A 19352-nucleotide genomic window follows, 5' to 3' on the forward strand; every position below is an offset into this window, starting at 1 on the left:
GAACGGCAAGTTTTATAAGGTTGTTTAGATTTTACTCCACAAAAAGGCACTGCTTTCAACGCGTTTGTTTTCTTCAAATGAACTACGCATTAAAGCGTTCCAGCAGCAATCCCATAATAGTTTATGGAAAATAGAGTTTGTTCATTGGGCTTAAGTTACCTGTAAATGGTGGAGGTAGTGGGTGTGTGTGTGTGTGTGTGTGTGTGTGTGTGTGTGTGTGTGTGTGTGTGTGTGTGTGTGTGTTGGCTTAAAGCAAAACTTTTAATAAATAAAAATAAATAAATGAAATATTAATTCTCATTTGAAATGAAACAATACACTTTGCAGCTACAGCTTCACATGTACTGGTGTGCTCATGGTGGATAATGTTAGCAAATATTAGATAGATATTAGCTGTACAACTGACAGCACTGAGTGGGTTTGCTGACTTTATGACTTTTCTTTATTTGTACAGCCGTCAAGTCCTGCTCAGAAGGAACACAAAGCTAATTTTAGAAGTCACTGGAAAGACCACACACACACACACACACACACACACACACACACACACACACACACACACACACACACACACACAATCATGTTATGAGAATTAAAACAAGCTTTTTGTTTGCTTCTGTCACACAATTTTATACAAACTGTAATTCAATTTTTCTGTGTTTTTTTTCAAGCAAAATAAAGTGCAAGATGGGTGGGATCATAAGCCGTCCTCCAGTGGTAGGTGACTTCAGGAATTCTAATTGCTCTTAATTGCCCGAGAGTTCCTCCCGACCAGACCGTTCCCCCAGAGCAGAGAGGTCCAAGCATCTGTACTACACACAGGACAAACTAAATAAATAAAAAGGTAGGTGCTTTTAATAATTCCTTTTAAAGCCATTATTAAAAGTGTATTTTCTGTTCATTCAGTGTCAGTATTATGGGGACGCTGTCACTGTAGTCAGCCAGAAAAATGCTTTAAACTGCCCTCAAGCTGGACCAACGCGTGATGGCCAGACAGATAACGGTGAATGTTAACGGGGGTTCTATCGCTGTCTCCACCACTTACCCTACCATAGAACAAGCGCCCCGCACAATGTGCCACACATCGACTAAACTTCAATGTCCTTGTTCAAATAACAGATTGGGCTCAATGGAGGTGAAGGTGTCGGTGGACGGTCTCCCACGCGTGGTGTGTGGCGTTACAGAGGAAACCACATGTCAAGACGTGGTCATAGCGTTGGCTCAGGCACTAAGTATGCATATCCGTGGTTCTACGTTGTAAAACGATTTATGTTCCGGCATGCTGACAAACACAGTGTCGTCCTTCTCTGCAGGTCAACCCGGGCGCTACACGTTACAGGAGAAATTTAAAGACTTTGAGCGGTGCATGGCCCCCAACGAATGCCTTCTGGAGACTCTCGAGAAATACGGCGAGCAGGCCAGGGAGGTCCGGCTCACGCTGCTCCACAACGGGCCCTCGGCCTGGGATGATATGAGCAGGGCAAAAGTGGGCCGGTACCAGCCCTGCCCGCCATTGAGAAGAAAAGACGCGGGCACCAGAATGCGGCGGTGCAGCGGCTCGCTAGGATTGCATCGTCAAAGCTTGCCACCGCTGTCCTGTTCAAGGCAAGAGGCCGAGCAGCACAAAAAAGAGGATCCGAAAAGGCCTAAAAGGAAGTCTCTGACGCTCATGGAGGAGGCTTGGGAATGGCTGGAGAGTCTGGGCAAAGGGAAGGTCTACAGTACAGCCCGTGACAAGGAAAGCAGTAAGAGGACAGATAAAAGGGATCGCAGCTCTTTGGCCGTTTCTCTCACCGTTGACGAAGGCAACTCAGGTCGAAGTAGTAGAAGCAAAGTCAGGGGTCAGAAAAGTCTAAAGTCAGACTTGGATCATCAAACGTCCTGCTGCATGGGAAGTCAGACGAGGGGGAAGGAAAGCAAACGCTTAGAGGTCAAATCAAATGTTTTGTCCAATTCAAACGATGCGACGGCGAAAGACGGTCTAAGAGAAACCATAATGCATCAACTTGGCCGTCTGCAGGACTTGCAGGTTCAGATACTAAACACGGACAGACTGATTTTGGAGCTCGAGGAAAAACAGGCGGTTAAGGAAGCCCAGCAGGAAGCCCAGCAGGAAGCCCAGCAGAGGACGGTGGAAGAGACGGAGCAGATCAAGTTCTGGGAGAACGAGCTAAAGGCAGAGGAAGGCTACGAGAAAGATTTGCAACGCCAGTTCCTCGAGATGAGGGAAAACGCTGCGGGGTGCAAGGCCAAACTGGAGGATTACAAGCGCAAAATGCAGGGGTTCGATTTCTTCTCCGCTCAAGACGCCGGTCAAGAAGATTCGAAAGCCGGTGCAAACGCTGCCACGGAGATCTCCGCCGCCCCGACCCAGGACCTAAATCAGCAACAATCTGATCCAAATGGGGATGTAGAGGTTAACAGGAAGTTCCCGCCCAGAGAGGACTTGAACCCTCCTCACGCTCGAGTTCCTCCCAGCCAGATAAAGGAGCGGCGGCCCACGGGGCCCACCGAGCTGAGGGAGTGGTGGACGCGCTGGGCTCAAGCCCAAACCCCTCAGTCGCAGACTAAAAAGGCGGCGATTCACCGCTCTGAGCTCACCATCTATCTGGGCGGTACCAAGGTCTAGAATCACATTTACAGAGGTCAAAAACATGAAGTCAGTAAATAAGCTTCACCGCACACTAATTGTATGTGGTAGCATTTGTATGCAGTTGGCAATTTGATGTTAAACGTATGTTAGAAGTGCTCCCCTGAGAGTCTAACAGGAAGTGCTTCCATAAAAGGTTTGAGTCTTTTTTTGTGTACAGCACTTTTTTTATGAACAGAAAACAAAAGAAGATTCACAAACGACATTAAATTCAAATTAGATCTGCAGGTATAGGATTCCTCGTCACTGAGTTATCAATCCCTGCACCTCGAGTTCTAAATTATGGAATATATTGCAGCTTACATGCTACAGTCTTACTGAGAGAAATCCAAAGCTAAGAAGACCGCTTCATCTGTGCATTTTGGGGATTCTGTCCAAAATGAGGGAAAATGTACTTTTTATATTGAACTGCCTCGTGTCCTCAAAAACAGCATCACAAATAAAATGTGGATCGTTACGGTTCTCTGTAACTCAAAGAACTGCAGACCTCAAGAGAGCTGGTGCAAGTTTAGAGGACTGAAAGCTTCCATTGAGCTACGTCTCTGGTGAATGTGTAAATTGTATTAATGTAACTGACGCACACTGCTATACAGACGCACCTTTGTCTTTTTGTTTTCACTAACAAATTTCTGAAAATGTATATATGTATGAGGTGATTTCTTGCACATAAGTGTACTGGAGTGTATTGGTCAACGTAATAAAATAGTTTTCAGAGTTACAAGTTTTTGCTTGAAGTTTTTTTTTGTTAATTCAGTCATAAATAAAAATGAGACAATTACAAATCAGCATGTGATTTTCATAAAACTTTAATTCAATTGTTTCATTCAAGACCATTAACAAAAGTACATGAGAACCTCTGTTGGTGGTTCAAAAGAAACCCCGTGATCTCCAAAATTGAAATTTTTTTTTTGACTGAAACTTAATGTGCAGGAGGCACAAGAGCTCACCCACCATGTCTCCAGCGCTGATAACTCATAACCTGATTCATAATGATTTTTTTTTTCTTCCTTTTTCTTTTTTTTCTACTGAATTTCTAATACTTTACCTTTCTCATTCTTTAAGTTAAATTTGTTTTGTTATATCTGAAGTTTCAATGAACTTTCATTAAGCGCAAGAAAAAAAGAAAAAAAAAAAAAAAAGAAAAAAAGAAAAAAAAGCACACATCACATACAGTATAGTTCAACCCACAGGTTTGGGATGCATATCAGTATTATTTCTACTAGAAAAGAAAGCCACCCTTAGATTGTTCTGAATGTTTTGGCGGTTGGCTGAGAACAGAAGATACATCTAATTTTTTGTTTATTCTTTTTTTTTATTATTTTGCTTGTGGTTTTTAGGCACCTTATTCTTACTTAATTCAATATTAGCAGATTGAATTTCAATGGAAAAAAAGCTAAAATATGTGCAAGAAAAAAACAAAAAAACAGTAACAGTATAAAATAACTGCAGAGATAAGATGCCACAAGGAATTCTGCACCTGGGAAAAATTGCTTAGGTGGAGCATGTGAATACCAAAAAGGTATCTAAAGGCTCCAGTTCGTAAAAGTAAATCCCATCAGATCAACTACATTAACGTTCACACACACATCACACACACACACACATCACACACACAACACACAACACACACACACACACACACACACACCATGCTTTCACTTCAGCTCTTCAATAAAGCGTTTTAAAAACTGCTCAAAAAAACGAGCAGAGAAGAATCTTCAGTTTAAGCTCGCACATGAGAAATATGATCCTCCTTATGGAGGGAACTTTTGCTTTGCTTTATGCGTCTTGTAGGAAAGCATACAATAGTGGAAACTTGACAATAAAACCATTTTTTTTTTCTTTAAGTTTCCATGGGTAAAGGAGCAAAAATATGAGAGAGAGAAAGACAGAGGGGGAAAAAAACAACAAAACAAAAAAAAAAAACCCGAAGCAGATGCATAAAGACATGAGACGCCACCAGGCAAAGTACTGGACAGACAACAGGTGCAGAATTCCAGAAAAAAAAACAAACAGCAGATTCAAAAGATCGAGACATAGACAGCCACACAGCCACTCTGATTTAGAGGGACGAGACCCTCAGAAACAAATACCTCTGGTACACACTATAATTAATTCTAGGATACATTACACACGAGCACACACACACACACACACACACACACACACACACACACACACACACACACACACACACGGAGACCCCCATGTACACTGCAGCGTGGAACTCTGTATCAAGTACATCATACATGGGAGTCAGGGAACTGTGGAATGAGAAAAAGTTCCCTTGCAGGTATCGATGGGGACAAAGATTACACATGCCGATTACCGTGCGTGTGTGTGTGTGTGTGTGTGTGTGTGTGTGTGTGTGAGTCTGTGTTCAAGCATGTGTCAAATGAAATTTCCCTTATCCCCTGCCGTCACACGTTGGGACAGCATCCCACCAATGGCAAACAGGGCGGGGCTGTGTATTGCTCAGTCAATGACACCGGGCTGGCGAGTCTTGCGCTCCACATTGAAGCCCTGTGAAGAAGAGGAGGGGTTGTGCATCAGCGTTGCAGTTTGCATAAATGCACGGAATTTTCTCAACAACTTTTGCATTTACAATATTTGATACAAAAATGCGTTAAAGCGGTATTTGAATAGGGGCCGAGGCTTGCGGCGCGGACATTAATGCGGCGGTACCTTTGAATTGTCGGGACCACGGGGCTGTCTCACGATCACCAGGCGAGGGGCGCTGGCGTCGTCCAGGGTGATGCTCTTCAACCGGTTCACCAGTCGATCCGGGCGCGGAGTCGCCACCGGTTTAGGCCCCTCGCTGTAACGTCAGTCAATCAAGTTTTACTTGCGTAGCGCATTTAAAAAAAAAAAAATCAAATGCAATTCAAAGTGCTTTACAAAAAGGATGGACACGACAAAAACAAGACAATGGAGAGAACGCAAAGAGACTAAAGCGCACAAAGAAAAAGTTAAATACACGGAATAAATGTATCGTGGTTAAGCAGTCAAATTAGATCAAAATTTAAAAAATAATGTAATATATAAATACTAAAACCATAGCCTCATTTTTTTCGATTGACAATGTTGCCAAATATACTGAATATTGCAGACAAGCTCAGCAAAAAGGCCAATTCTAATGAAGTGAACCAAATCCAGGTGGTGCAGCTCTCACCTGACTCTGCGCACGTTGCAGGCACTACATTTTCCTGTGCGTTGATTGAGGACGACTGAGAACTCCACCTCATCCCCGGTCTGGAGCTCTAGGCCGTCTTGCACCTCCTTTACGTGGAAGAACAGCTTCTTGCTCTCACCGACTTCATATGTGATGAAGCCAAACTGCGGAGGGGGGGAGAGAAAAACAAATAATTTACCAGTGCAACCTGTGCTGTAGTCACGGTTACTTCAACACTGGAGGTTTGTGATACGCGTGATGCGATGAGCCTCTAATGAAACCTACCTGGTCTTTGACACACTCCACCATCGCTCTGCGCTGAGGGACCACGTTACAGGCCATCTTCTGTCCAGTTTGGGCTACTGTGCAAACATGGAACTTCACAAGTTCTCCTTTCTGCAGGCAATCGGCCTTGTTTGACATGCCCATGATTCCAAAGGGGTAATTCTGGCTTTTAGGTGAACCTTAAAACAATCCAGAAGGAAGGGTGACATCTTATTCCAACCCAAGGAAACACTGTGGAAAAAAAAAAAAAAAAAAAAAAGGTCTACAAGCGACACCAACCTTCCTCTGTGACTTCAATCAGCCCTTGGTATTCCGTCTGGGAGGGGTCCACGCTGCGCAAGGGACGGATGACCTTCCCCATCGTCACTGTCGCACCGACATCCTCGCTAATGCCATTCACTAAAAGTGGAGAACAGTGGATTTCACATACCGTGTATATATTCATTTATTTGTTGACACTCCCACCAACAAATGCGACATATTCAAAATCAAACCCCCTTCATACCTGCAGCCACTTTGGTAACCTTCTCAGCACTGACTTTGTTTCCTTTTCCCTTAGAGAGAGTGTACTCCACTGTGTCGCCCAGCTCCAAGTTCTCCAAGTCCCCACACATTTCACTGCGAGGAGAAAAAAAAAACAAACGTTTATACACCCGAGACTTGAATCGGCAGGTCTTTGGATGCCGTTCAGTAAAATGGCGACCGACTCGTCCGAAGCCTCTACCTGTAGTGAAAGAAAATCTCCTGGTCGTGGTTTGCCGTCTCGATGAAGCCAAAGTTGTCCTTCAGCGTGGCGACAAATCCGAGCAGTCTCTTGGCGTTGGAGGCATTGCGGTTGAGGACCCTAATGGACACTGCGCTCTGCAGGCCAGTGCGCTTCACTTCGTTGATGGAGAACTCCACCTAGAGGACAAAACGGGTTCATAAGTCACAAACGGGGGGAGTTTGAAGAATCTAAAGCACCACTGGAACACGCAGCCTCAAAAGTTGGGCAATATCAGGAGTTCTACATTGTATTTTTACTCTTTGTACGGCCCTCGTCGTACCTCAAAGACAGTAACTGAGTGTAGAGTCACTGTATACCTTGTCTCCAACCTGTGGGTATCCTCCTCCCTCTAGGTCCTTGTTATGGTACGGCACCGTGAGCTTCACTCCGCAGTCTTCATATGCAATCACTCCTTCCTCAGCCTCCTACAGAGAGGGGCAACAAATTGCATAATGAGCATCATAAGACGCCACACCCAGCTGGCCCAAGGCACGGCCGACGGGCTCGCCAACGCTACACCCGCTTCCGTGTCTCAGAGGATTTTAAAAAAAAGGTGTGTGGTGTATTAGAAGATGGTGCGCAGACAGCCCACACAAGCTTGTGAGATTTCTGGAGCAGCCGAGTTGGTTAGCAGCGCTGGCCGAGTCTACCGCGACAGCTCCGCGGTACGGCCCGCTACGCAGGGCCGCATAATCACAGGTCAGTATTGCGGTTTCACTGGGAACACTTCCGCAGCCTTCGCATGATATATTCTCCCCTCGGTTATTCGCAGTAATTGCCTGAACCAATCGCGGCATGCAATTTACTGGCATTATCGGCGAGAGAACAAATTAAGCTTGCCAGGCTGATTGATCGCGGAAAATTGAGCAGACCATTTTATGCTTCTTAATCTGTTGTTTTGATCATGCTGCAACCAATAAGTATAATTGTTTTGATTGCAAAAATGTCTTAATTTCAATTGTGTAAACAATTCTTTTTCTTCTTTTTTAAAAAAGGACCAGAGTAAGAGATAGGAGAAGAAGTTCATTAAATGATGGTGCTGCTGCTAAAAGACAAGCGACAGACTGTTGGTACTAGAGATTGGGACTACTGATTATTCATTAATTGTGCAGCCACACAACTCACTGAATCAGTGAAATGAAGTTTGAGTGCATGTTTCTAAGGGTTAATTGGGGATCAAATACCATGCTGTCAACTAAAGGAGGCAATCGGCGGGCCAGAAGCCTGCATAGACCAACCTTTTCTACAACTTTAGCCTTGGAAAAACAAGAGAAACAGACACCCGTTAGACAACAAGGCAACATCACACTTGCTGCATTATTTGTCAACTGTTCCAAGTGAAGTCTAGGAATTAAGTAATGATTTCTTAGACTAAAGGTTAGTGAATTGCACAGACTGTTGGTGTAAGCCTGACAACATTTGCTTAGAGACTTGAGACTTTAATCATGTGGCTTCATGCACAACATCTCAGTCCTACCTTGTCTTTTTTCTAAACCAACAAGGAGCATGAAGGACCATTGGACGAGAAAGAAAAGAGGAAAATTAGAAGTAAAACAGAAATTGGAAAGAGGGATGACGTGAAGGACTACGAGGCCATTGTTTTCTTTGAATGCACTGGGTTTGTTTTCACGTAGCACAATGTTCGTCTTGACTCATGGTACCTTTTCCTTGGCCTTGGTGGGACTGGCGTTCTTGGTGTTGGTTCCCACAACCTCCTTCTCCACCACACCCATGAAGCGCTGCTCAGACTGGGTATGGAAGGACACGGAGCCCTTGGGCAGCTTCTTGATGCGCACCGCGTGGTTCCTCTGAGCCGACAGCATGTCCTGGGGACATCGGGACATTTGACTTAGCTTGCAAACAACAACCCAAATAGTGCCCGATTAAGTAATGAGACAGAATACATACTTTTGTGAAAAGCTTATAAACAGGACCTACGGGCACAACAGTGAACTCCACTTCATCTGAGATGTGCAGCTGGCTTTCCTCCAGGACTTCACTGAAGTGGAAGAACATCCTGGCGTCCCGGTCGACGCACTTGATGAAGCCAAAGCCGTCGCGTATCGCCGCGATCACGCCCTGGAAGAAGACAGGTATTCGCTTCAGTTCAAAGAATGTGGACGCCGACATCTCGACAGCGATGCACTACATTATATAATTGATTCGTTTCTCTCTCATCCCCACCATTTCACGGGTCTCCTTGGTGAAGTCAAAGGTGTCCGGGAAGATGTCGATGTTGGTGGCCCTCTCCAGCTTGTCCCTGCGGTCGGTGGAGATGTTGAACTGTATGTGGTCTCCCTCCAGAAGGGTCACCTTGGACTTTGTGTCCTTCTCGCCGAACGGCAGCTCCTTGTCATTGAAGCCGATGCGGGAACTGATGCGGCCCGGCAGGGGGTCGTTCTGCGGAGGAAGCATCGAGGACAGATTTCACATTCCTGGATACGGCTTAAAGACTTCTCGGACGCATCATTCAACTAGCCGACTCGTGATCTCCTTGCCTGGTTTTTGGTGGGGACCTTGGGGATGACTTTGACGACGGTGCCCTCGAACTGCTCGATGCTGATGTCCTCGAAGATCACCGTCCCCTGGGGGAGCAGCCTCACCTCGGTGGCCACCTCTTTACCCTACGGCCAAGAGAACACGAAACGTGAACAACTGTACGCGTACGCACTCGGCCAGGTCATCGGAGAGTAAGGGGGGATTCGTCTACGCCTACGTTTCTGTCCTTGATGGTGAACTCGACGTCGTCTCCAGCCTGCAGAGCCTCAAGATCACCCTTGAACTCGCTGTAGTGGAAGAAGATCTCCTTCACCACGTCGGCCCGCTCAATGAAGCCAAAGGCCTCCTGAAAAACAACGCGTGGTTCAACGTAATGGGAGTTGAGTCAATATATCATCATTGTATTCATCTGTGTGGTGGAACTAATAGTATGGAACCAGACAATTTAGCATTTACATACGACGCTGGGCTACCCGACATCAATCTAAAGCAGATCCGTGTGTCTAGGTTGGTAAATCCTCTGTACAGCTACTTCCTTACCTTCGTAGCACACACCACACCCTGGCACCTCATTTGCTTTTTCTTCACAAGTTGAATATTACGAGCGCTGACTGCACCGGTGCTGAAATACGAAAAAGGTTAGATGTAAAAAAAAAAAAAAAATTGAGTGTAAGCGGGGGATTATTGAGGCGATACCGACGCGGCGTGAAGACTTACTGCTTGTTGGTATCCATGTAAAAGCTGACTTTGTCGCCTGTGTCCAGGTGGAGGTTTCCCTCCACGTCATCGGGGCTGTAGGTAAGGTAGAACACTTCCTGTGGAACGTCACAGCGGCGTTAAAAGGGTTCGGGACGTTCAAGGAGTTAAAAAAAAAACAACCTTATCCCTGATCGAATTTGTTCAAATGTTAAGATGCCGTCGATATTGTCTGCCCGAGGAATTCACTAATGTTGTTGCCGATCCTGATGTAAAGTCAAAAAGGAGCACTTTTGTTTTTCTTGTGTAGCATAAAGCACCAGGCCTGCAACCGCATTACGTCTTTAACACCATTAACACCGTTAACACCACTTCCCTGTTTATGAGCAACCCTAATATGCTAGCTGGAGTATTCCTAAAGAAAGCGAGAGTTACTGTTGTTGTATACACAGAAACGTCTTACTCGTGTCCATGTAGACACACAACATGGAAGCAGGTGCAAGAAGCCATTTAGCAAAACCAAGCAAAGCATGGAGCAAGTCATTCAGGTTCTTCAAATCAAAATCTTATAATAAGAGGATCTAAAATATGCTCCCTATATATTGTTACAGTACACATAACCTTGTTGGTAATAAAAATCAATACACTAGCATTTCTCTACAAGACGCTCCCCAGTTTTTTGTCGCTATAAAACGTTTCCGCCGACAACGTCATCGATAACGCCGACTAATCACAGAAGCCCCACTGCTGCAGCCCGTGTCACTTACCCCGTTTCTTTCATAACACACGCTGCCAGTGGGCACCTGGCCGGGAGCCGACTTTCCATCCAAGTGCACCGGGATCGACGAGACAACCTGCGGAGGAGGAGGAGGAAGAGGAGGAGGAGGAGGAGGAGGAGGAGGAGGAGGAAATGACAGACGGAGGCCGTTAGCGCACTGCGTTGCCAGCCGTAGGTTGGAAATCCATTGAAATTGCAAAGCCCGACTAAAAATAGTTGTGATGGATGAAATGGCTGAATTTCAAAAGTAACAGGTAGACGTTATGTGTGTGCATTTCTAATCTTTAAAAGACCTGTACATGTAAGATCTGTTTGAGAGACTGACTAACTGCGCTAAACTACTTACTGTGAGCATTAACACACAAAATGAAAAACACCCACTGGGCAGTTACATTGATCGCTATACTAGATCTGGTCTATAGATATTCAGCACCTCCAGCAAACATGCATATCAGCACAACAAGCCAATTTGCAATTCAAATGTTTTCTAAGTCTTGATGGGATAGGTTGTTCTTTAGGTTTAAATGCAGCATTAGGAGGCGGGGGATCTAATTTAACGACATCCCCTAGCCGAAAAATAACAAAAACAAAACAAAACACAATGGGCCGTATAAATGTTCAATTGACAGACAACGACAGAACCAAAAATAAAATGGTGTTCCTTAACTGGATGAATATAACCATGCAGCACAGTAAAGGGATAGGCGTGCACGTCTGGCCCCACCTGGCCCGAGATGCGCTCCTCTGGCAGCACCTCTGGCTTTATCTTTAGCAGCTTCACTGCTATGGGCTTGCCAGTGCGCCTGTCAGAGGATACCTCAAACTCTACATCATCTGGGGACAGAGAAGCGGGAGAAAAAAAAAAAACAGTCACTTTAGCACATTTTTCGTTTCAAGTTGGGTATTCATCATTATGTCACAGGTCCGGGGCCTCTCACCTCCTATTTTAAGCTCCTGCAGGTTGCCATTGTACTGGGAGCAGTGGAAGAAGAGACGGGCCTGACGCTCGGAGCACTGGATGAACCCGTACGACGTCAGGAGCTTCTCTACCACACCAGTCTCTCGGATGCCGGGCCCCGTGCCGTTGGCATACGCAGTGTGCCCATTGCTATGGAGCATGCCTGGGTCAAAACTCATCTGGGAGGGGGGGGGGGGGGAGAGAAGAAGCAAGTGTTAGATCAACATGAAGCAGACAAAATAAAAAAATAAAAAGTAGTTTGCAGTTTAATGCAGTGTTTGATGCCAACCTTAAAAAATTAAACACAAAATAATAAACACTTCAGACATGCAGGTACAGCAAACCTCAAGAGGAAGTGGGGAGGGGGGGAAAGCAATAGGAAAGCTACATCTGAGTCTACATCTGGCCATCGACAGAGGGGAGCACACATTCTTAACGCCTAGATTGAACTTCAGAATCACTGGAAAAAATAAACAGCAAAAGTGCGTGGCACTTCCTGGTTCTGTTACAAGTGCCATGCGCTTAAAATTCTCTGAAAACATGTGATTTTTAGGGCCAAATCACCAACGCACTGGCGAAACATTTCATGCAACTCTGGTTAGAGAGACAAGACGTTCAAAGACTGCTCACCTGTCCTCTACCAACCAACCGGTGATCAAACCTGAACGTCAACAAAAACCTGCCACAACACCCTGGTTAAACTCTCCACGCAACTACAAACCATGCTGTTAGCCAAAGTCACACGACACAACGGCAGCTCACGGAGCCGCTCAAAGTCAGCGCGGGCGCCGCCGGACATGCCCTCTTACTGATCTCTGATACAAGGGGGTCCGCTTGTGCTTTTTACTTCCTGGGTGGGGGTGGCAAGAGACGGAGGAGGAGCGGGGGATGGGCACGGGATCAGTGGAAGTAGACGGGGCGGAGTCGGTGTTGCGGGCCACCGGGGGTTCGGAGGAGCCCCTCTCCATTTCTGTCACTGGGGAGAGGACTTGGATACGCTGTTGGGAGGAGGCAACAGCATCGGCACACGCGTCGCCAGACATCACAAGTGGTTTAGTCAGAACGTCGTTATCCAGCGTCACGTTGTAAAACACTTCTGCTTGACCTCGCTGAGCTGACGTTATTTCAGACAACACCCAGTACCAATTATCGGAGGCCCGATGTGTATACATTTCGCAATATACTACATGACGATTTCTCAGATGCCATTTTAGTATATTCAAGCTCATCACAACCACCAATACTCTAATCCTGACATCAAAACGCCGAGCAGTGAGAAAACCGCAACAACGGATCTGCAACCGTCTCACATTCAGAGCATCCATCGATGGCACTAACCGGCAGTTGAGAAACGCTAGCGTATCCAGACAGGAGGACAGAGAAGGCAGACTACACTAGAAAAAAAATTAAAATAAGAAGATGAACCAACCTCTTTGCACAGCCAGCTAAGGTGAAGTGGTTCGAGTGGAGTGCAGCGAATGTAACTCAAGGTCGAGTGAAGTAAAACTAGTGAAAAATGGAGGACCGGAAAATGCAAATGAGGGGTCAAACAGAGGTGCGTCTACAGTGGATAGAGTTGATGATGGGTTATGAGAGAGGGGGGGGGGGGGGGGGGGGGGTCCCAGAGCAGCCTCTTCTGTTAGGCCCTGTACTGCACTACTCTTAACAGAGGCCATAAAATAATATGGAGGTCTTTCACGCTTCAATGCCCTTAAACACAGGACATTAAAAAGACCGGAGTACACAGGCCGCATGCCTGAGCTTTTGGTTTGGATGCCTGTGCAGTGATTACTATCAATAATCAAAATTTTAAAAACCCATAGTTCAATTGTGATGGGTAAGTGCCCATTTAATTTATTTGTCTTTAACTAGCCAGACAAACGTTTTATCGCTGTGACGCAAAAAAAAAAAAAAAGGCTCTTCAGGCCTCGTGAAAAGGACCAGATTTCTACGGTCTAAACCAGCAGATCACCCCTCACCCTGCAACAACACAGCTGACAAGAGGCTAGTCTCTGGAGCCCGGAAAAGGATGGAGGAGGTTAGGCCATTCACAGCAGAGAGATGCAGGGCAAGGTGGGTGGATGGGTGCTCGATGGGGGGTGGGGCACGTAGAAAAGGAGGTGGGAAGGTGGAACTTACGGATCGGCCATATGGCGACAGGCTGAGTCCGACGGGGGAGGTGCTGCTCAGGTCAGCGCTAACGAACGCGGTGGGTGGCGACGCAGGCAAGGTAAACTCAACAAAGCCTTTCCAGGGGCTGCCCATATTTTCCCATAAACTCAGACCGAACTTGCTTGAGCACTTGCTGAACTTGATTTCTTGTTTGAATGTCTGTTTGTTTTTGCTTCGCTCTATTTTTTGTATTTTTTTTTTTTAATGTAACCACCCAATGATACACCGCTGGATGTCTGCAAGGGTGAAGAGAGGAACAAACATAACGGGTAAGGCAGATAGGTCAGCCAGTGTGCCAAGTGTCACAACAAAAAGAAAATAGCTGTGGGCTTTTATCCCCCAGGGAGGAGAGTTGGAAAAAAAAAATTCAGAGAAGGATAGGACTTTAAAACGACAATAGGAGGCGAAGGAGGGAGAAAAAAAAAAAAAAAAAAAAAAAAAAGGTGTGGGAAGGCAATAAAATAATTGTCACACTAAATCAAAAAAAAAAAAAAGAGTTCAACTGTTTGGAGGTGGCAGCGGTTCAGTCCAGCTGGGTAAAGTCTTAACAACAGCCATCTGAAGCAAATAGCAATGTAGAGGTCACTGACTTATCAAACTTTCAACTCGGCATTACAAAAATCACACTCACGAATGATAATTCCGTCTCTGTGGTCGACGGTGTGCCAACCAGTGTTTCCATTTGAAAATTGAGAACCTCAAACTTTAACTGTTGAGGCCACAAATCCAGATACAGTTTGGATAAAAAGAGATTGTAAAAATGGCGGCACGCCCGTTTGTTTGCTACAACAACGTCCGACTTTGACAAAAGTGGACAAGCGCGCTGATATTCGGGTTCAGTGACAAAACGACAGAAAACGAGCTCTGCACCGCTGCCTAAAATGAGCGCAGCTGGCCAAACCGAAATCAGAATTGAGAGTGGTTCCCAATCTGTATATTAAGGTAATGCGCACAAAGTGGGAATTTACCAATTCCACCCAAGTTGCGCTTTTCATTTTTTCTCTCAACTCTTAAACCCTTTACAGGGAAATATTGTCAGCGTACAGTGTGTGTGTGTGTGTGTGTGTGTGTGTGTGGGTGGGGGAATCATTCAAAACATGACAAATTAAATCACAATTTAAAAAGTATAATTGTTGTTAACATGATAGGCCTCATGTTGTGAAGGGAACACCAAACTGAGACCCACCTTTATTTGTCGTCTTGAATCTTGTAATTCTCAGGATCTCGTTGACTAGGCAGTTCCGGCAGATCTCCTCACGCACACAGTTGAACGAACACACACACACAGACACACTCACACACACACACACTCACACACGCGCACACACACACACACACACACACACACACTTGTTACAGGTTTCTGGCACAAGTTCTAGATGGTTGCATAAAGCGAAAGAAAGGGAGAAATCTAGCGCCAAAAAAACAAAAACAAAAAAAAAAGGCAAACGCAGGTGCAATAACACTGCTTAGAAAAAAAACTGACAATGAAAACAGTGAGAGGAGTAGAGAAACGGGGAGAGATAGGGGGAGGAAACTATGGGGGGGAAAATAAAACTAGCAGATAGCAGCCCACTCCACACCCCGGTGGTGAGTCGGTGATGTGGTGAGGATGAGGAGGGCTAGGAGCAGCGTTGGGACGTGTGCTTTGTCAAAGCTGTTGAGTAGGCACAAACTTCTGGTTTCAGATCAGTTAAGTCTTCTCAGAATATGCTTGGGCGCAGGATTGCTTCTCTTGGAGGTTTCAATTGGGCTGACGTGCGTCTTCTTTGGTCGTTTCAGGATTTGGTTGCTTCTTCGTGTGATTTTTTTTTTTTGTTAAACCCTTGAAGTGATCCGTTGTTTTTCTACGCGTCTTCTGTGTTGCAACTTTTGCTTGTTTCGGGAAGGTTTGTCTTCGGTTTCCTTATGGTGATCTGAACTTGAAGCAGTTGCGGATGGTACAAAAATTCAGTTCCGTTTCACTTCATACTGTTGGGGGGGAAAGCACATTTGGTTAGTCAAGCAGAATTTCCACATCACTTTGTTGATTAACAACTTTACAGATCAAACTTCTAGGGTTAACGTAAAAGACAAAAATCCAGAGGGCTCCAAGTGTCTAAGAATGAAAAAACAATGAGGACCAGTGGCTTGAGGATATTTTGAGAATACTAGATTTTTTGCCCCCAGACCCATAAGAATAAAAAAAAAAATTTAATTTTGTTTCCTCAGTTGCCTCTGGACCAAACCCCACAATGTCGGCTCGCTGACTGGCAAGCGGGAGCTGTGGATCAACAAGTCAGTTTGTGCATACCTTTCAGTTCAGGCCATGATATTTATGGCACCATTTCTAACCAGGGCCCTGCGTTTGTTTTTTTAAAACTCATCTTTGCACACTTATTATGTTCAGCTGAGGCCCACCAACCAACCAAGATGAATTACATTTGTGCGTATACCGTGGTGTATGAACTTTGCTACATTTTGTTACAAACGCAGTAAGTTAGAGCAGAGTGTTGTTGACCTAAATACACAGCTTTGAAAACAAGCTGGGTGAGCTAAGCGAGGACACACGATAGATATATATATATATTCTGCCACGACTGCGTTGCAATGGCTCCCATCTCACAGACTTCCCAAAAAGTACAAATATAATGTTGTAAAACTGCGCAAATGGGACTCCAACAGGAGAAAAAGAGGCCTTTTCAATTGTTAAAAAGGTGCCTCCTTGATATTGATGTTATGTATGTATGTTATATGAATTTATGTGCATGGCTGTACAATGCAGTGATAGCACAAATGAAGTCAGTTATCACATGATGGATTGGTGAAGTGGGTTAAAGGTTATGAGCAACGAATATGGACGACTGTTCAGTGAAAACAACCTTGGGGGAGATGGTTCCTCTGCTCGCCCCCCCCCAGCTTTTGGTGGCGCAGTAACAGGAAAAAAAAAAAAAAAAAACAGTCCACCCACTAAGCAACCAGTACCGATTGGCCGTCAGCACTTTCTAATGAGCACGAGGAATATGGACACGGTTGATTTCGGTAATCATTAAACAACAAAGAGTAGGGACCGCACAGACGGCCGCAGTCACGACGAAGGGGCTTATAAACCCACGATAACGTCTCCGGTCTCGCTCACTTTAACAGCCCCGGTCTGGGCCCGAACAACAACCGCCCTGACAGTACCAGCCATGTGACTTCCGAGCAATCCGCCATACTCAGCTGGAGCTGCCAACATGGCCGTGTCCAACACGTTGCAGCACGAAACGCTATCGAGAGACGTCACATCTAAGCTAGCTTAATGTCCAACCCGTCAAACTCTAAAAAGGTGTGCCCGCACAATCGAAGATGGACCGCGTCTCGCCATTTTACCGCTTGCTAGTCAAACTAACGCACGCGGTGAGAGTCAAGTAAACAAAATAAAATAAAGAGCGCATCATCTTAATGACCTTGCGTGGACAAACACATCGAGACAGATTAGCATCCCCGCTAATGCTAACGTCGTAAACAGCGATTATACCCCGGGTGTTTCCGACTTTTACATGTAAATGATTTAACTGCGACACTGTCATTACGCCACAAGTTCGGTCACATAGTTAGCACATCTGGCGTTTTTCTGGCAGTTTTTTTGGTTATCATCACGAGTACGTGGCAAAGCTTGGAGTCTCGGCATAAAGTTCGCAGAAAGTAAAATAATACAATTGTCGTTATTGAGCACCGAGACAAGCATACCAAGCTCCACCAAAAATATAACTGCGCGTTTAATTGTTTGTGGTTTATTCTGAAATGCTTACACTTTGTAGAAAAATATTTGAGGCTTGCAAAAACAATAGGGTGTCGCAACAAATTCAAGACACCCGTGTTTTAACAAGTACCTCATGTATTTAAATGAAAATCCTGTAGAACCCCCCCCAAGATAACGGGTATTTTGATAGAAACTGGATTTAACGGACACATTGTAGTTGTGAACGGTCGATACTGAAGTGACGCCGAAGCACAAACGGGACCATAACCAATGACGTTAGCCATCACAAGGGCCATGTAAACTTATAACTAGCTAATCACGGTATAAATAAATCGTCAGTAGTGTTAATTGACGTTAATCGAGTTTATTGTACATATGCCAAGATAACGGCAAGCTTACGGCACGAGGATGGAACAACAAAGAAACTATGGCGAAGGATCGCACTCAATGCTGCTCCATTAACGTTACGGCGTCTGTCACTAATGTGTAACATGTTTAACACATCCACTTCACCAACGCGGTGCCTCTTCTGTAGCGTTACACGTTTTAGATATACATAGAGTTGTTTATGCGTCTCGTGAACAATGTCGCGAGGCCGTTCACAATGCTAGGTGGCTAACAGCGGTTAGCTAGCTCGGTCCTTGTGTGTGGTGATTTATGGAGAGGAGAAACACGGCTGCCCCCACCCAGGCCCGAGCTCTGCGTACGACTAAAAGCTGGATAACCCGTTCAATTTGCAAGACCCACTGGATAAAAAATATAAATGTCTTACTGACACAACTCAAACTAATGTTTGAAATGTTCCATAAAACAGAATAATTAATAAAAACTTACCCCAACAGCTTTCAGCACTGTCACCAGCGCCGCTAGAAGCAGCACGGCACATTACGTAGTGATTAGGGAGGCAGTTATCGCGATATTTGACAACGTGAGTACGTCCAAAGACCCTGAAAGGAGAGAGGGGCCACTGCCGCGGAGCTGCTGATAAATAACCCCGATCGCGGTTCCGAAATGACCAGGACTAGGCATTTTATCAAACTGGGCTAGAAAGAAGATATATACGAGCCGTGTCACTGGAAATATAGTTTCTAAGGCCACACGTTGCAGGTTGAGGGGTGTTCAAGAATTAAATCGATTGTCAGGGAAATGTTACAGTATGCCATCGGGCACTTATTGTGTCACTCAAATGTTATTCGAGGCCGCGATACATCTCATTTCAATTATTCACTCCTTTGATGATGACTTTAAACTCTTGAATAGCTGAAATCAAATATAATTAAATAATAGTCAAATCTCCAACAACATAAGAACAATTGGAAAGTTTTATAAAACACCAAGTAAAACAAAACACTCTCTGTTTCATGGCAGTTCTCTGTGGCGAGAACGTATAGATGATACAATAATAACAGACCATGATTAATTGTTTGTTATATATGCCTGGGCGATTTCAATGGGAATATTTGAAACACAGAATAGATTTTTTTCGATTTTTATGATTTTTATGAAAGGCTCAGTTTCCTCTCATTTATTTTCCTTTAAGTCCTCTTCGGATAGGACCCTTACTAACTCACATTTTGCCCACTCCTGTGCAGTTGAGTTGTTTTGTTTTGAGAATCACAAGCATATTTTGGATATGCATAACTATTAAATCA

The 19352-nt window shown here is 45.0% G+C and overlaps 2 protein-coding genes across 11 annotated transcripts; one reads left to right on the forward strand and one right to left on the reverse strand.

The window, feature by feature from the left end:
* Positions 1-766: 766 nt before the first annotated feature.
* Positions 767-3325, forward strand: LOC137889490 (ras association domain-containing protein 8-like). The gene is made up of 3 exons (XM_068733372.1): positions 767-844; positions 1120-1232; positions 1314-3325. The coding sequence occupies exons 2-3, from the start codon at positions 1130-1132 to the stop codon at positions 2627-2629; spliced, it is 1419 nt and encodes a 472-aa protein (XP_068589473.1). The 5' UTR covers positions 767-844; positions 1120-1129; the 3' UTR covers positions 2630-3325.
* Positions 3326-3440: 115 nt separating this feature from the next.
* csde1 (cold shock domain containing E1, RNA-binding) lies at positions 3441-18617 on the reverse strand. 10 transcript variants are annotated; one of them, XM_068733654.1, is made up of 24 exons: positions 18535-18617; positions 15163-15947; positions 13944-14212; positions 12614-12802; positions 11785-11983; positions 11571-11680; positions 10836-10922; positions 10090-10187; positions 9913-9994; positions 9590-9718; positions 9372-9497; positions 9058-9273; positions 8782-8952; positions 8535-8699; positions 8351-8362; positions 8112-8129; positions 7191-7298; positions 6832-7010; positions 6613-6725; positions 6387-6506; positions 6108-6286; positions 5823-5986; positions 5336-5468; positions 3441-5173 (listed from the first exon to the last, which is right to left on the reverse strand). In XM_068733654.1, exons 3-24 carry the CDS (start codon positions 14067-14069, stop codon positions 5126-5128), a joined length of 2772 nt encoding a protein of 923 aa, XP_068589755.1. In that variant the 5' UTR covers positions 14070-14212; positions 15163-15947; positions 18535-18617; the 3' UTR covers positions 3441-5125. The 10 variants fall into 10 exon arrangements, with proteins under 10 accessions (XP_068589755.1, XP_068589754.1, XP_068589750.1 ...); XM_068733653.1 differs by having other exon boundaries at positions 8812-8952; positions 11514-11680; XM_068733649.1 differs by having other exon boundaries at positions 11514-11680.
* Positions 18618-19352: the final 735 nt, after the last annotated feature.

Source organism: Cebidichthys violaceus, unplaced genomic scaffold (assembly GCF_023349555.1).
Source record: "Cebidichthys violaceus isolate CVI_PGR_0920_01 unplaced genomic scaffold, fCebVio1.0.p SCAF_6, whole genome shotgun sequence".
Taxonomy (NCBI): Eukaryota; Metazoa; Chordata; class Actinopteri; order Perciformes; family Stichaeidae; genus Cebidichthys; species Cebidichthys violaceus.

Bases quoted from the DNA above. Each gene is read 5' to 3' on its own strand.
- LOC137889490 (XM_068733372.1), top strand. From the start codon at position 1,130: ATGGAGGTGAAGGTGTCGGTGGACGGTCTCCCACGCGTGGTGTGTGGC. The intron at 1,233-1,313 runs GTATGCATATCC...CCTTCTCTGCAG, and splicing joins AGCGTTGGCTCAGGCACTAA to GTCAACCCGGGCGCTACACG.
- csde1 (XM_068733649.1), bottom strand. From the start codon at position 14,069: ATGGGCAGCCCCTGGAAAGGCTTTGTTGAGTTTACCTTGCCTGCGTCG. The intron at 5,987-6,107 runs GTAGGTTTCATT...CCCCCTCCGCAG, and splicing joins TGGAGTGTGTCAAAGACCAG to TTTGGCTTCATCACATATGA. The intron at 5,469-5,822 runs GTGAGAGCTGCA...CTGACGTTACAG, and splicing joins TGCAACGTGCGCAGAGTCAG to CGAGGGGCCTAAACCGGTGG.